Raw genomic sequence first — 18,231 nt, forward strand, 5'->3', positions numbered from 1 at the left:
AAGAGGAAATTTTTTAACCTAGGAGTTCCCTATACAAAAGAAACCACAGATTCACTCCTGGTCATCCTCCTCCTCCTCTTCCTCTGACTCCTCATCTGTTGTTACCATTATGTACTGCTGAATGGCAGGTATTGGTGCACAATGGTAGCAGCTTTTCCAAGATGATCACGAAGCTATATTAGCTCTGGTTAGGACAGTGGGAGGAGCGCCTGAGTTTGAACCTCATCCTTAACCACTGTGGGCGACCTTGGGCAAATCATCTCCTCTCCGAGCTTTCCTCTCTTCTTGTGTAAAATGTGGGGGTTGGGTGAAATCATCTTTCAGGGCCCTTCTAGCTCTAAATATGAAATCCTTTCATTCCCGTCCTACTCATGTGCCTCTGGGCAAGCCAATCTCTCTGGGCCTCAGTTTCTTCACCCTTAAAAATGGGGATGTTGGACTCCAAGGTCCCTTCTACTTCCAAATCTATGACCCTGTGATCATAGTAAGCTAGTGAGTTCAAGAACACCTGAGTGTGAATACCGCCTCAAATTCTTTTTTTTTTTGGAACCCTTACCTTCTGCCTTAGTATCAGTTCTAGGACAGTGGAGTAGCAAGAGCTAGGCATTGGGGTTAAGTGACTTGCTCAAGATCACACAGCTAGGAAGTGTCTGAGGTCAGATTTGAACCCAAATCCTACTGACTCCATGTCTGGTGCTCTATCCACTATGATTAATCTATAAATAGAAAAGTGTTCTTGAGCTGGGCCCTGTGTCCTTTTTGAAGGCTCAGGAGGACTTAGAGCCTGCTTTTAATTAGTATGCCCAGTGACCTCACCATTCCAACATTCCAGGTGATCTCTAGATAACTGGGTTCCTGTTGACACAGAAACTACTAGCTGCCTTGTTATCTCCTGCTCTATTCTTTGGGTTCCCTTGGGTGTCTTGGTCATGGGACACTTGGTTCATTCCCGGCATCTGTATACCAGCCCCATCAGTCCCAGAGGAGACACAAGAGCTATGCTGAGTATTGGAGAACTTGCTTTGAATATTAATTCTCCTCCCATACTTCTACACTCTCTCTCTCTCTCTCTCTCTCTCTCTCTCTCTCTCTCTCTCTCTCTCTCTCTCTCTCTCTCCCTCTCTCTCTCTCTCTCTCTTTCATTCTCCTCTCCCTCCCTCTCTCTCTCTCCTTCTCTCTCTTGCTCTCTCTCCTCTTCCCTCCCTCCCTCCTTCTCTCTCTCCCTCTCCTCTCCCCCTCCCTCCTTTCCTCTCTCTCCCTCTCCTCTCCCCCTCCCTCCTTCCCTCTCTCTTCCTCTCCTCCCCCCTTCCCTCCTTCCCTCTCTCCTTCTCCTCTCCCCCGCTTACTCTCTCATTCTTTCTCTCCCTCTCTCTCTCATTCCCTCTCCCTCCCTCCCTCTCTCTCTCCCTCTCCTCTCCCCTCTCTTCTTCTCTCTCATTCTCTCTCCCTCTCTCTCATTCTCTCCTTTTCTTTCGCTCTCTCACTTTCTCTCCTCTTCCCTCCCTCCCTCCTTCCCTCTCTCTTTCTTTTTCCCTCACTCTCTCTCCTCTTCTCTCCATCCTTTCTTCCGTCTCTCCCTCTCTGCTGGTGCATGTAGTTAGATCACTTTATAGCGTCTCACATGAGGATCCTCTGTTATAATTCATAATGATAGTATAAGAAAAGGACAGAGTTAGCCCTCTGTAGTATTGCTCACATCTGACAACCATCTCCCTCCTCTCCAATGAATGTTGGTTAATGAATCTCAACCATTTGGGAATTTCTCCATAGTGAATGTCAAGTGATGCCCACATTAGATGTGAGATGCCAGGGGTATGGTGTCTGTTTCTTTTCTAGATCCAGCTGAATAAAGCATCCTGTTTCCCCAGTTCAATGGTGATATCTAAACCAGATGTCAATTTGCCTACTTCATGCCTGAACACATTTTCTTTTTTTTTTTTAAACCCTTATCTTCCATCTTAGAATCACAACTATGGCAGAAGAATGGTAAGGGCTTGGCAATGAGGGTTAAGTGACTTGCCCAGGGTCACACAGCTAGGAAGTGACTGAGGCCAGATTTGAACCCAGGATCTCCCATCTCTAGGCCTGACTCTCAATCCACTGAGCCACCCAGCTGCCCCCCAAAATATTTTCTAAGTGTTTTTTATTGAAACAATCAAAAAAGACATCTGCATTCTTCTAAAAGCTTGATATTAACAATGTAAATCATGAACAATAGTGAATAATAATAATACTATTAGGACCAGGGACTGGACATTAGGATAGGGAACAATGCAGGTCAGAACCTTTTCTGTAATTTATAGTCATAAAGTTCATAGACTATTGGACTTAGAGTCAGGAAGACCTGAGTTCATATCTTGCCTCATATACCTAATAGCTTGGGTAAGCCATTTTGCCTCTCTTAGACTCATATGTAAAATGGGGTGATCATGGCACTTGTTTTCCAGGGTTGTTGTGAGGGTCAGATGAGAAAACATAGGTAAAAGCACTCTGTAAACCTCATATAAAAATATGAGGGGCATAAGGTTAATAAGCATTTACTAAGTACCTATAAGGGGAGATAGGTGACAATGGGGCTAGAGTGCCAAGCCAGGAGGCAGGAAGACTGAATTCCTGAGTTCAAATCTGGCCACAAACACTTACACTTATTAGTTATATGACCCTAGACAAGTCATTTAACCCTTTTTGCCTCAGTTTCCTCATCTGTAAAATGAACTAGAGAAGAAAATAGCAAACCACTCCAGTATCTTTGTCAAGAAAACCCCAAATGAGGTCTCAAAGAAATGGACACACTGAAATGGCTTAACAAATACTTACAGAGGTGTCAGTGCTTTACAAATGCTACTAACTACAACTATGAGTGGTAGGTGCTAATATCATCCCTATTTTACAGTTGAGAAAACTGAGGCAGAAGTAAAGTGACTTGCCCAAGGTTATATAGGTAATAAATGTCTAAAGCCAGTTTTAAAATTTTGATCTTCCTAACTTTCTGCCAGGTCCTTCATCACTTTGTTTCTCAACATAGCTATCCTTCCTTTCCAGACAGCCTTTCACTAAAGTAAAAAAAAAAATGGAAAGAGATTAGGAACTCATTACTGCAAAATTAACTAAGACATTAACTGAACATGAGGGCATATGCAGTGTTCCTCACCCAGAGTCCTCCACTTTTTCAACAAAGAGAGGGAAGGACATTATTTCCCTACCTTCTTTAGGAACATGTGTTTGATCATTATAACTATATAGTGTCCAGTTTCTGCTGCTTTTCTTTCCATTTGCATTATAGTCATCATATATATTGATTTCCCGGTTTTATTTACATCATTCAGCACCAATTATGTAAATCTTCCCATGTTTCTCTGAATTTTTCATATTCATCTTTTTCTTCCTGGTGCAGTAGTATCTATTACACTTGGGACCACACTTTGTTGTTTAGCCCTTTTCCATTTCATAGGCAAATAACAACATGCTCTTCTTACAACTCTATGAGGTAGGAAGTGTAAGCATTATTGTCATCTTCATTGTGGAGATGAGAAAGCTGAATTTCAGAGGCTGACATGACTAGTATTAATGCCAGGGATCAAACTCACAAGATCCAGAGGTTTCCCTACTGTATCAAACTGTCTTCTAGTGTACAACCTAGGCAAAGATCAACCGCCAAGTCCTATTCTTCTAGCTTTGGTCACTGATCTCTATCTCAGTTCAATTTGCAGAGGAAAATAAGAGTCTTGAGACCCAGGACAGTCCTTGGGGGCAGAGTTACCAGCTATCATAACTATCTATTTTTCCTCGGGGCCTCAGGGCAAGAAAGCTGGAAATTCAGAGGCAGCTACACTGAAGGTACAGAAACCTTGGAAAGAGAGGGTCTAGGGTGTTTTTCAGCCCCCCAAGGGAGTGATAGTTTTGGGGAAATGCTCTGAAGGTGCACTAAGCCTGAGTGAGATTGTGGGTTCCACTTTAGTTGAGTGAAAAGTTTTTGAGCAGTGAGATCTCTAGGATAAAGGGTATAGCTTTTTTTTTTTTTAATCCTTACCTTTCATCTTAGAATCCTTAGAATCAATACTGTGGTTTGGTTCCAAGGCAGAAGAGTGGTAAGGGCTAGACAATAGGGGTTAAATGACTTGCCTCAGGTCACTCAGGAAGTGCATGAGGTCATATTTGAACCCAGGACCTCTCATCTCTAGGCTTGGCTTTCTATCCCTAGAGCCATCTACCTGCTCCCCATCACTTCTCTTTAAGGTGGAAGATAGAATGCTTCATTATGAGTCCTCTGGAATCCTGGTTGGTCATAAAATTGATCAGTGTTCTTAAGTCTGATTTCAGAGTCATTTGCCTTAACAGTGTTGTGATTGTATAAATTCTCCTCTTCATCCTGCTCATTTAATTCTTCATCAGTTCATACAAGTACTCCCAGGTTTCTCTGAAACCACACCTTTCATCATTTCTTATGGTACAATAGTATTCCATTACATTTGTATTATAGCCTTTTTTCAGCCATTCTCCAAGGGGACACCCCCTCAGTTTCTAGTTTTCCATGACAACAAAGAACGGTTACAAATATTTCTGTACCAGTGGGTCCTTTTCTTTTTTCTCTGATCTCTTTGGGACTTAGAATTAGTCGTCGTATGGTGAGGTCAAAGACTGCCTTTGGAGCCATAATTTCAAATTGTTTTCCAGAATGGTTGGTTGGACCAATTCATAGCTGTCATCCACATTTTTAGAGTACCTGCTCTATATTCAGTATAGGATGCTGGGGTAGAGGGAGAAGGATGGGATGTGGTGGAGGCAAAAAAGGGAATACAAGAGCAAGTGGGTCTCCTACTCTTTGGGATAATAGATTCAGTAGAAGCTGTTGGGGATTCATGTATCTGATAGGAGTAGCATGAGGCAATTCATGGAATCTATTCCAACTCTAAGATTCTTTGGAATAACCTTAGAACGTACTTAGGAGTTGATAGAAAGAAATACACGTGGATGTTAATGGAGATCGGGGAAAAGATTGTATTGTTATTAATGGTGTGAAAGATCCTTTTGGTATCTTCCTACAAGCATAATCAATCATACAAAGTAAAGGCCCTTGTCACTAGGGGGTTTCGATCTAAAACCTTTAGTTGAAGTGATATTCCAAAGACATAATTAGCTTTCCCACCCTGGAGTGGAATGTATTCCCTTCGGGTTGAATTTTCATTCCCTCTGGCGCCATGATTGTACCCCATCTGATTCCATTATTCTCTTTCCAAATACCCATACAGACAGATCAGCCATTTCTTGTGAATCAAATTTTAATGGGGAATTTAAAATGAGCTGATTCAACACCTCCCAGGTACAGCAGATGTGTGTGATTGTCCTAAAACCATGGTGAGCTACTTAGTAGAGCCCCCCATAGGTCACTTCTTGCCAGGTTGCCAGGCAACAAAAAGCATGAATCCCCTTATCCATTGCTATGAAATATTCTAGGCAACTGGCTGTCTTTCAGACTCCATAAGCTCCTGTCTCCTGACTCCACTTCATGTCTGATAGGCCCTGACCTTGTGGTTATTTATGGTGGTAGGTTCCACAGTCTATGCTACTTTTCCCATTCTAGTTGAAAGGCCTTTTCTTTTTCTATCATTCTTTTTTGTTCTTAGTAAATATAATCATCAACAAACACCAACATCAATATAAAAAGGATAAAAAATTATATATGAAATTTATAATAAACATGTTAATGAAATCACAAATGCTGTTAAGTTTATTTTTTTAAATATGTAATACATTCAAGGCACTAATTGAATTGCTGTTTTTCTGTCACTTAAGCCTTCCCTCCCCTCTCCCCCCCTTCTTTGTGCATTTCTAAATGTTTTATTCATCTCGTTTATATTTCTTGGCATTTCCATCCTTATCCACTACTTGCCCAGCGCCTCTAAAATGGAACCTATCTCTCATAATAAATGGACGTAGTCAATCAGAACACATCAACACTCAATCCGAAAATGAATGCTTTCTTCTTCCTAACCTCTTCCAGGAATGGGAAGGCATGCTTCATTAGGGTGTTCTGAAGTCCTGAATGGGTGCATCATTATCTTAACTGTTTTCTTTTGATTATGACCAGCTTGGAAATTGTTCTCCTGCTTCAGTTCCCCTTACTCTGCATCAGTTCATACAAGTCTTCTCAAGTTTCTTTGAATGCTGCATATTTCTCATTTCTTAACTTGAAAAAAAAACTTCTTGAAACTTTTTTTTTTTGACTGGGTCTCCCTATGTCACTCAGGCTAGAAGAGTACTGGCCACTCACGGAACATGTCCCACTGCTAACTGGCATAGAAGCTTTGACCTCTATTTAAGCCATTAAATAAAATAAATAATATTTATATAATATAAAAATATAATAAATTAAATAAAATTTACTTAAGCCATTTTGCTCCTCCTAAGCTAACCTGGTTGGTTCTCTGCTCCCTAAAGCTCACCAAATTGAAGCCAAACCTAGTACAGACACCTGATTGCTTTTAGTCCTGCTGAAGCTCAGAAATCCTGAATAAAGACATGTCCATCAGCCTTGGCTTCCCACTGTAGCCCATTGTATTCTTCATTTCCAAATCTTGCTCTCCTCCTCCTCTTCCTCCTTTTTTTTAAGTTGGAAGGAAGGAAAGAAAGAAACAAGGAAACAAGCAAGTTACTATTTATTAAACTCCTGCCATGTGCCAGATTCTGTGCTAAGCCCTTTGCTATTATCTCCTTTGATCTTCAAAATATCCCTACTATCCTCATTTTTACATATGAGAAACTGAGGCAAGAAGATTAAGTCACTTGCCAGGATCACATAATTAAAGCCCTGTCCTGTTTGCGTTCTCTTGACTTCTGTTCATAACTGGTGTTTGATATCCTTTGATAATCCCATTTTCTCTCCTTTCTCCTAATTAATTGCACTTAGTTTTTTCTTCTCTCAGAAGATAGGCTGTCATCTTGACTCTTCATTCTGAATTTTGGATTATTTTGCTTTCTGATCTTTTCACATGCTTTTGCCTCTTGTTATATTATAGTTCTGAAAGGCAGTGTGGCATAGTCAATAGAGAGTTGACTTTAGAGCCAGGAAGACCTGGGCTCTTCTCACCTTGGACAGGTAAAGGCTTCATGCCTCAGGCAGACTACTTAACCTCTTGGTACTCTAGTCAAGCTTCTAAGCCAAAAAGGAGCAGAGATGTTGACCTGCAATGGAGGAAAGATTGTCCTCCCTCTTATTCCAATGAAATCAGAAGTTTGGACCTATTCTCTGTTTTGTAGTTATCAGTTTTTATAATTAAAAAAAATATGCCTGTGTAAGTGACAACTTATTAACCAAAAACTGGCTCTTTCAATATGAATAACTTACATTTATATAGAATTTCTGGGGCAGCCAGGTTACACAATGAGTGTTGGACTTAGAATCAGGAAGACTTGAGTTTAAATATAGCCTCAGAAACTTCCTAGCTGTGTGACCTTGGGCAAGTCACTTAACCTTATTTGCTTGTGGATCAGAGATCCACTGGAGGAGACGATCAGTCACTCTAGTATTTGCCAAGAAAACTCCATGGATAGAGAGGCCCATGACATCATGACTGAAAACTCAACAATAATAACCACGACATAATAGAATTTCAAAGTTTATAGCTTTCTTTTTTCACAATAACTTTGGAGTCAGGTAGTATAGGTGTTATTATTCTCATATTACTGAGATTTTCCATTTGTTTAGGTATTTCTTAACTTCTGGATATTTGATTCTCCCCAGCTTTTTGTTATTAGTTTTATTTTTTGAGACTCCTCCCTATCACACCCAGGGGGATAGTTCAGTGGCCAGTCACTAGCTCTGACCTAGGCCAATTCATCCTTCCTCGGACAGCCTGGTGGCACCACCACATTGCATCTCATTGTATTTATTCATGGATGCTGGCTTTCATAAGGAATTGGCTTTGGTACACTGAAGCTCTGAAATCCTCAGCACCAGAGGTCTGCCAGCCTCAGCCTTATTGGTTCCTGGAAGGACAAATCTGCACCAGCACAACTGATCTCTAGTTTTTTGTTATTATAAACAATTCATTGAGGCAGTATGGTACGGTGGTTTATGTCTCTGGGTTTGGTTTGGGGCTGTGATGCCCTGGACAAGTCTTGATGTCTCATGCCACTCTCTAGGACTTAATCCACTAAGCCACAGGCTCATAGTGCTTGAAGGAACCCTAGAAGCCCTCTAGTTCAACCTTCTCATTTACATTTACAGATGAGGAAACTGAGGCTTAGAATGATTAAGGGACTAGCCCAGTTGATAAGTACTAGAAGAAGGATTCAAATTCAGATTTTTCCTCACTGTAGGTCCGGAGTTCTATCCACCACACCACTCTGTCTCCATCTGTAAATGAAATTAGAAAAGAAATTAAGTCTTTCAGCACCTGGACAGCAACACAGGCCTGGGGACAGAACATCCTGGCCCTCCCCTTTTCTGCACTGTGGCCCCTACAAGTCATTTTACATCTATTAGACTATGGTTATTCTTTTATGACTTCCTGGAGGGGGAGGACCATTTAAAAAGCTTTTTTGTATCCCTGGCACATAGTAGATGCTTAATAAATGTTTGCTGACCAACTGGCTGAACCTCTGGGTTTCAGCTGGCTCATCTGTAAAATGAGACAGTTAGAGTAGATAATCTGTAAATATTCTTTTCAACATGAACTTAAGAGCCTCAATATTAACTCCCAGCTTTCAGCTAGAAACATGTTCCTATGGAGGACCGAGGAGACCCCTGAGCCCATGGGATCTGGGGGCACTTAGGCTGGCTCCAAGTTTTGCTGATTTGTTTTGGACTTCAATTTAGCTGTGAGAATGAGGTCAGGTAGAATCAATCAGAATTCAGTTGGTGAAAATGTGGATTAGAGCCCAAGATACTGGCAGCAAACAGAAGTGGGGGGCTGGCAGAGCTGATGCCTGGAGAGTTTGTCCTGATGTTTCTGAATTTCAGCTCTTAGAATTAGCAGAGACTTTTTTAAAGCTGTTGCCATTAGAGATTTGTTGTTCTGCCATTTTTCAGTTGGTCAGACTCTTTGTGACCCCATTTTGGGGGTTTTCTTGGCAGATACTGAAATGGTTTCCCATTTCCTTTTCTTGCCCATGATGTCAGATTTGAACTCAGGAAGAGAAGTCTTCCTGAGTGGTTTCTTTAGGGTCACATGGCTAATAAGTTTCAGAGTTAGGTTTTGAACCCAAGTCCTGGACCTCTAAATCCAATGCTTTTTCACTGTCATTCACTCTATCATTGAGGCAGATAGGTTGTTCAAAAACAAGGTATGATTATAAGGTAACAAGAGCAGAATGTGTGTGTTTGTGTCTGTTTCATTAATGCCCTTTTGAGACAATCCCCCCCCCCCTCATTCTTTAAAAACAAAACAAAACTAATGTGGCTTATGACTGATAAAAAGGTGGATCTGGAGTCAGAAGGGACTTGCATTTGAATTCTGCCTCAAACACTAGCATGGTGATCTTGGCCAAGTCACTTAAATTCTGTCTGGCTCCGTTTCTTCATCTGTAAATGTGAGGATCAAATGAGAATGTTTCCAAAACCCTCTGCAAACCTTCAAGTGTTCTACAAATGCAAGTTATCATGATCATTACCATCATCATTAAGAGCATGTTCAGCTTTCTGACAATAGCACAGAAAGGGTCTTTTACAGTGCTAAAATTTCAGCTCTAAGGTCAAAGGATCAAATATCTTATATCTACATCTGTGAACTTTATTCTTTATTTAACTAATTTGTATTTGTTAACTTTGTATTTGTTGCATATATTTTATATGTGCTTGTTATCTTCCCATTAGAATGTAAGAAAAATGGGGGGGGGCAGAGAGAGAGAGAGAGAGAGAGAGAGAGAGAGATTGAGAGAAAGAAAGAGAGAGAGAAAGAAAGAGAGAGAGAGAGAGAGAAAGAGAGAGAGAGAGAGAGAGAGAGAGAGAGAGAGAGAGAGAGAGAGAGAGAGAGAGAGAGAGAGAGAGAGAGAGAGAGAGAGAGAAAGAGAGAGATTTTGAGCAGATGAATAAACAAGATATAAGGATAAAAAAAATTTCAGCTCTGCTTATAGGTTTCACCTATATCAAACATTCCCTCAATCAGTCATTTCCTTTAATTAAATTTTAAAATCCTTTCTTTCTGTACTTTAATTACATTAAAAAACCCTTTCTTTCTGTCCTTTAATTAAAAATTAAAACCCTTTCTTTCTGTCTTAGTAATGACAGAGGGGCAAGGGCTAGGCAAATGTAGTTAAGTGACTTGCCCAGAGTCACATAGCTAGGAAGTGCCTGATGATGATCTATCAACAGAACAACATGATCCTAAGTGTCTGTGGGTTCCCTTGCCTTATTACTTACTGCTGTTAACAGAGTTTTTTGGTTCACTGAGTGTAATGAAAAGGCTTTGGCCATAGTGGGCTGACCATCTCTGCTGATTATCTGTGTGATGATGATGATAGCCAAGTGATTTAGCATGTGGGCTTCTATTTCCTCATCTCTAAAAAAAAAAAAAAACATTGGGGTTGGACAGGATAGCCTCTGAGATCGCTCCAAACATTAGTCACGTCAACGCCTGGGTCTCAGTTTCCCTTGTGGCACTTCTCCTCAGTCTCTTTTCTCATACTGATGTTTCCAACCTCTCTTGTGTTCACAGAACATCATCAAGAAGGTGATTGGCCAGAAGTTCGTGTACAAGTTTGTCTCGTTCCCCGAAATTCTCAAAATGGACCCTCACTCCATCGAGCTCAGTCGGGAGAGTCTTCTGCTACAAGACAGTGATTGTAAAGTGCCTTCCGAGGTCCGTGACCAGCACAAACACAGCTTGTCGGCCCTCAAAAGTGCCAGCCGGAATGAGTACATCCATTCGGGCCTCTACTCATCTTTTACTATTAATTCCCTCCAGAACCAGCCAGATACTTTTAAGCCCATTAAAACGGAGAAGCTGGAGGAACCGCTGGATGGGGGCGCCCCTCCAGTGGATGAGGTCAGGACGGTCATCAGGTTTGTGACCAATAAGACAGAGAAGCAGATCATGAGACCGGTGGTGTCTCTGCCGTCCACCTCGGAGGCCGCCGCTGCTTCGGCCTTTTTGACCTCTTCGGTGTCTGCGAAAATCTCCTCCTTAATGTTGCCCAGCGCAGCCAGCATTGCCTCCACTTCCCCGTCCTCCTCTCGGTCTCCTTCCCTGTCCCCGGACTCGCCGCTCCCTTCGGAACCCAGAAGTCTCTTCCTAGAGTCCAGCTGTCGGGATTCAGACTCTTTGGAGCCCCTCAATCTCTCCTCTGGCTCCAAGACAAAATCACCGTCTCTCCCCCCAAAGGCTAAAAAACCCAAAGGTTTGGAAATCTCTGCCCCGCCGCTGGTCCTGTCCAGTAACGACATCGGCTCCATTGCCCTCAACAGCCCAGCCCTTCCCTCAGGATCTCTCACTCCAGCCTTCTTCACAGCACAGGTAAGACCCATCCATTGGAGTCTCTCCAGGGCCCCGACGATGGGTACGGCATACTCTGAATGGCCCGAGAATCCCTATGAGATACAAATGGGCGTCCTCATGCCAACAAGCATCCATGCTCTTTTCCCTCCATGGAGAGCATCAACAGGAGGAGAGGTGTTCTGCCTGGGGTAGCTTTGCATATTGGTCAAGGACCGCAAGGGGCCACGTTCTTTCCAGTGAAAAACCACTTTTCACCTACATGATTGGCTCTTTGCTTCTCATCATGGTCCTTGTTAGTTGGGCAGTACAAATACAGCCATCAGCCCCATTTCTCAGATGGGGAAGATGAGGCTCCGGAGGGTAGTTTATGGTCATAATCTCATGAATTAACCCTTTGCTGCAGATGAGGGAGAAGTGAAGCAGAAGAGACTGGTCTAAAATCACACACAGCAGTTGAGGGAAATCAAGACAATAAGGACTTGTTTGGGAAGGGAGTAAGCATTTATTAAGCACCTACTATGTGCCAGGCACTGTGCCAAGCGCAGGTGGTACAGAGAGGCAGAAAGTGCCCCTGCCTTCAAGGAGCTTACAGTCTCTGGAGGAGACAACTTGAAAATAACTTTGTACAGACAAGATAGGGAAAGGATAAACTGGAGGTCATCTTGGAGTCGGCTAGAGATAATCTCAGGGAAGCATCATTAACCCATTGGAAGCTTAGAGGCAGGGGACTAGCCTATGGCCACAGGGCAGTTAGTCAGGGTATTATCCAGTTTTACAGATGGGGAAACTGAGGATCAGTGAAACTGAGGATCTAGTTACTTCAGTAACTAGAAGGGAAGGTCACATAGGGTATAGGTTAGAGTTAAATCCATCGTCTCCACTGCCTTTCATTGTTCGGAGTGCCTGAACTGATTTCTGTGTTTGGAATATCATATGCTATACTGGCTCATAAAAAAGGTTGTACCCATTAATTTTGGAAAAGTCAAATCCATATTCTCTTAAGAAATGTTGAGGAGATAAGTTGAAATTTTCATAGGATCAGATATCTGGTGCTAAAAGAAACATTAGAGACCATTGAGCCCAACCCCTTTCATTGACAGGGACATTCAGGCCCTGGGGAAGGCAAGTGACTTATCCAAGGTGATATAATCACTTGGACATAGCCAGGATTTGAACTCCAGGATCTTGGACCTTCCCTGCATTAAGCTATCTCATTACTGCTTTATGAAACCTTTCTGGTACATACTCTTTCTGTGTACACATAGGAAACAGACATTTAACATCATTGTTGTAGGGGTGAGTGGTGGTGGTGTGCTGCAGTGGTCTTGAAGACAGGGGGCAGGATTCAAAAGGGTATGAAGAATTAGGTTAGCTAAATCAGGACTAATTTGTCCTGGGGAAATTCAAATCCCACATATGTAGTAGGTGAGGAGAGCAAAGTTCTTGAGAAATAAATGAAACATATTTAGCCTTTCCCTTTCTAGTGGGGAGATAAAATAAGCTTCACTTTAGAGAAATTTACTTTTAATCTTTTTTTTAAAATACTGAGTTTTTACAAAATCGCCTTGCTTTCTAAATACGTCCTTTCGCCATCCTCCCACCCACATCTAGTAAGCCATTCCTTGTAACAATAAGAGGGAAAAAAAAGCAGTTTAGCTGTGTCTGACAGGATTTGCAATATTCCACACCCCTAGCCTTTCACTTCTGCAAATAAAGGAGGAATATGTGTAGTTAATTTTTATTGATATTGTTTTAATATATCACGCAAACTCTAATAGATGCTATAGCATACAGCATACAGACAGACAGCACACAGTAGTTTTTTGTTTATTAACATGTATGTTAGCTAAGTCTAACCAGTGTTATCTAATGTTTGGGGACCGCATTCAGAAGTTGTCATTTTTCATCCAGCTGGGGTACTGTGTATATTGTTCTTTGATTTTGTTTTGTTTACTCTGCATCACTTCAAACAAATTGCTTCCATCTCTCTTTGAGTGCTTCATATTCATTGTCTCTTATGGGACTACCTACCTGTCTACCTATCTGTCTATCCATCCATCCATCCACTTATCTATTTCTCTATCCTCTGTATCTTTCTATCATCTATCTTTCTGTCTCTATCATCTATCAATCTATCTCTATCATTTCTTTTTCTCTCTCTTCTATCTATCCATCCACCTTTCCATATATGTGTGCATATGTGAATAAAATATTCCTGCCTCAGTTTTCTCATCTGTAAAATAGGGGTGCTAATCATAGCAACCACCACCTATTGTTAGCAAACAAATTACTAAGACAAGTAAACACAAAGTATATGTGGGCTATATACAAAGTGATTTCAAGAGGAGGAGAATACCAATATCTGGAGGGAGGTAGGGTGAGAATCAATCAAGAAAAGTCTGGAGTAAGAGGGGACACCTTGAAATAGATGGATGGATAGATGGATAGAAGGACAGATGGACAGATAGATGGATAGAGAGACAGACAGACAGATATACCTAGACTGGAATGGGGGGTTGATAGGGAGCATAGAGAAATGTCTTCTATTATTCCAGTTCAGGATGCTAGAGGATGTCAGAGTACACTGAATTTGCTAGGCCTGGAATTAGGAAGACCAAAGTTCAAATCCACCTGTAGACTCTTGTTAGCTGTATGACCCTGGGCAAGGCACTAAATTGCTGCCTGCCTCAGTCTCCTTCTCTGTAGAATGGGGATAATTTCAGTATCTATATCCCCAGGAGTTATGGCTAAGATTATATTTGTAAAGTGTTCTGAAAAATTGTAGGGACTTTTAAATGCTAGCCATTCCCTATTTCCTCATTACCCTCGAGGGCAGAGATGACTTCATGTCTGTTTTCACATCTCCAGGGCTTTGCACAGTGCATGGCACATTGGCTGGGCTTAATTCAAGCTTGTCTTGGGGAAAGTTGGCTTCTGCCATGAGCCCTCCACTTTAGAAGAAGTGATAACAATAGGTCATAACTATCTTTATTTTATTTTTAAAAAATCTTATCTTCTGTCCTAGAATCAGTAGTAAGTATAGGTTCTAATGCAGAAGAACAGTAACAGCTAGGCAAATGGGGTTGCGATGTGCCCAAGGGCACACAGATGGCAAGTATCTGAGGCCAGTTTGGAACCCAGATCCTCCCGACTTCAGGCCTGGTGCTCCATCCACTGTGCTCCCTAACCGCCCTGTCATGCGTATCTTTAGCATGATACCAAAAGAGATAATATATGTATATAAACATAAACACTTTATATAATATTAAAATACCATATAAATATTGTTGTTTGGTCACTTTTAGTCATGTCTGACTCTTTATGTGGGTTTTCTTTCTCCAGCTCATCTTACAAATGAGGAAACTGAGGCAAACAGGGTTAAGTGACTTACCCAGGATCATACAGCTAATGAGTGTCTGAGGATGGATCTGAACTATATCTACTGTGTCACCCAGTGGCCCATATAAATATCAGCAATCACATTATTATTTAGCACTTTACAGTTTACCAAATGTTTTCCTCAGTACTACCTTGGGAGGCAGGTAGAAGAAATATTTCTCTTTCTACTTTACAGATAGGGGAGCAGAGGCACAGAAAGATTAAGGAATTTGCCCACAGTCACATCTCTCTCATGACTGACCCAGACACAAAGCTAGTCCATGGCTTTCGCCTCCTGAGTCCGGTTCTGTTTGTTCTCGACCCTCTTTCCAGGACACACGAGGAGGCTGGGAAGGAACATGAGACCGGTCTGATGAGGCAGATCCATTCCAATAGCTCTGGCAGCCATCAGGGTGACAGATGTCTCAGCCAGATGGACTTCTCCTCCCAGGGAGAGCTTTTCAGGACAGCCAGCAGGGCTGCCAGGAAGCTTAGCCCCAGTTAGGCTCCTGGCATTTCTTCTCTGGACTAGGAGGGTCTTAGACTGTATTGTGCTTCACAAGTGGGGAGACTGAAGGGCAGAGGGGAAGAAGCATTTTTGCCTAAGGCCACACAGCAGCCTTAGTGGCAGATGGGAAGCCAGGTCTTTGGGCTCTCTGTCCATTGGTCTTTGCCCTCTGAAGCCTCCCCTGTCTGGGTAGGGCTCCAAGTTTTTGTTGGGATCTTAAGATTTAAAGCGATGCACTGAGAGGTTCAAAGCCGAGGCTCTTTCCCTGGCTCCTGACCCCTTGCCAGGCTTCCACATCACAGAAGGAGATCAACCTTCTTCATTTTACAGATGATGAAACTGAGTCCAGACGGGCCAAGGGAATGCAATCATAAATGGGATTAAGTTGGCTCATTTTCCACTGTGCTTGGTTTGTTTTATCTATGAAATGATGCTCTCTTATGTCTATTCCTGCTTGACTTGTAGGCAAGCAAGCTAGAAGGAAGGGGCAACTAGGTAGCACAGTTTGGGGGATGACCTGGTTCAGATCTGGCCTCAGATACATCCTAGCTGTATGTCCTTGGGTATGTCACTTATGTGACAGAGTCTGGCACTAGAGAAAAAGTGCCAGGCTGAAGAGTATGTGAAATTGATCACCTCCACAGGGGGAGGGGCCCCAGGAGTGGAATCCAGAGGAGGAGAAGACTCTGGCTGGGAGAGCAGCGAAGGTCTCTCAGTCTTGAGAGGCCGAAGAGAGAAGCTGGGGAAAAGACTTCCAGTCACCAGCAGGAAAAACTGGGTAACCCTCAGGAGAAAGTCTTTTTCCCAGTTTCTCCCTTTGCCTTCTCAAGACTGAGAGACCCTCACTGCTCTCCCAGCCAGTCTTCTCCTCCTCTTCAGCTTGGCACTTTTTCTCTAGTGCCAGCCTCTGTCACACTTAATCCTAATTGCCTACTCATTACTGCTCTTCAGCCTTAAAATCGATTCTTCCTATTGATTCTAGGACAGTGGTACAAATTTTCTTTTTCAAAAATCAATCATTAAAAAAAGAAATGAAAGCGATGTAAAAACAAGAAGAAATGCTTAAAAATTTAAACAGAAATAAGTGCAATCTTGGTAAAACTATTACAAAAACAGTAGGTTAATTGAATGGAAGAGAGGGAGGGAGGGAGACAATTTGGCTCATATAACTTAGGAAAAACTTATGTGGAAATTTGTTATTACATGTAATTGGGAAAATAAAATATCCTTATAGTTAAAAAAATCAATCAATAATAATAAAGACAAGTGATTTATTGTTACCACTTGATCCCTTAATTAATGATATTGAGACAGAAGGAAAGGATTTTAAAAAAGAAAAACAAATGCAAGAAGAAGCCTTAGAGGCTGGGACTAGATCTGGAGTCAGGGAGCCCCGAGTTCAAATCTGTTTGGAAATACTTACTAGCTGGTGACCTTGGGCAAGACACTGGACCTCTCACCTGCCTGTTCCCTCATCTCTAAAGTGGGATGATAATAATAGCTTCTATCACCTATGGTTATTGTGAGGATAAAATGAGATACGGTTTTAAAGCTCTTTGCAGACTTAAAGCATATAAATGCTTCTGTTGTTATTGCTGTGTTTTTTTTTTTTTCAGATATGGAATCTGAGGCCCAGGGAGGGAAAGTGGCTTGTCCACAAAAGTTGGTCTTTTGTTTGTTTATTTGTTTTTTGACCCTTACTACTGGCTTAGAATCAGTACTAAGTATTGGTTCCAAGGCCGAAGAGTGATAAGGGCTAGGCATGGGTTTGAAAGTGACTTGCCTAGGGTCACCCAGCTAGGAAGTATCTAAGGACAGATTTGAACCCAGGCTCTCCTGTCTCTAGTCCTGGCTCTCTATCCACTGAGCCACCCAGCAAGGAAGATTAGCTTTGGAATTGCCAGAGTCAACACAAATGGGAGCATCCATGGCATGCTGGGTAGGGATTAGGGAGAGATTACAAAATGTGAGAATGGGTTCAAATGAAATGAGACCCAGGTATTTTCACACTAAACAAAAATGTCAAGTAGCAAAGGGCAGGGACTAGACCAGATCTCCAAGGCTCAGCATGAAGAGTTGGGAAACTGCAGTCCAGCGTGGACAGCTCCAGAACTCCCTCCCATGCAATTCTTTTGTTCTTAGAATTTTTTTAATGTTGCAGAAATGGCACAATTCCGATATTGGTTTGGTATTTACGTGTCACCGGTTCTGGAGCTCTGGTTCTGGCAGGTTAAGAATGTGACCAGATTATCCCATCCTTCCTCACCCTTGAAGCCTCCAAGGGAGTTCAGCTTCTTTCTCCTTTGTTCACTTAGTCATTCAATAAGCATTTATTTGGTTCCTCCTGGGTACCAGGCACTGTGGATAAAAGGACAAAAGGGGAGAGTCCCTGTCCTCAAGGAGATGACCTGACATGAGTGGGGAACAATATCTACATAACTGTAAGAGGCAGCTTAGTCCAGTGGATGAAGTGCCAGAAAAACCTGAGTTCAAATCCTGCCTCAGACATTTACTGACTGTAATGACTTGGGGGGGCAAATTCCTGAATATCTTGGGGCATCTGTTTCATCTCTGAAATGAAGAGGTTGCTTTCTCTAGGCCACCTTTAAATAGAAATAAATCTATGCCCATTTACGTCCACAGATTGAGGGGAAGAGAGAACACTGGCAAGTGGGTGGAACAGGAAAGATCTCCCTTGGGAAGTGATATTTGAGTGAAGCCTCAGAAGCAGCCAGGGATGTGGGCGAGGAGGGAGAGCACTCTAGGAAGGAGGAAAGAAGAGCAGTCAGGCCAGGGCACTCTCTGGGTCTTGAAAAGGAGCGTAATAGAGAAAGGATAGCAGCATTAAAAAGTGTTTGAGGCTCATGGATAGGTTTGAGGATGGTGGGGGTTAAAGCCTTTAGGAGACGG

At 42.2% G+C, this 18,231-nt stretch overlaps 1 protein-coding gene across 3 annotated transcripts in view; it reads left to right on the top strand.

Annotated features, from left to right (window-relative positions):
• ELK3 (ETS transcription factor ELK3) overlaps positions 1-18,231 on the top strand; it is a 90,822-nt gene that overhangs the window by 65,939 nt on the left and 6,652 nt on the right. For all 3 annotated transcript variants that reach the window (XM_001364421.4, XM_056798674.1, XM_056798673.1), the window contains exon 3: positions 10,656-11,453. In XM_001364421.4, coding sequence (XP_001364458.2) covers positions 10,656-11,453 — 798 coding nt within the window. The remainder of the gene's footprint in view (positions 1-10,655; positions 11,454-18,231) is intronic.

The sequence above is a fragment of the Monodelphis domestica genome, chromosome 5 (genome assembly GCF_027887165.1).
Source record: "Monodelphis domestica isolate mMonDom1 chromosome 5, mMonDom1.pri, whole genome shotgun sequence".
NCBI lineage: Eukaryota > Metazoa > Chordata > Mammalia > Didelphimorphia > Didelphidae > Monodelphis > Monodelphis domestica.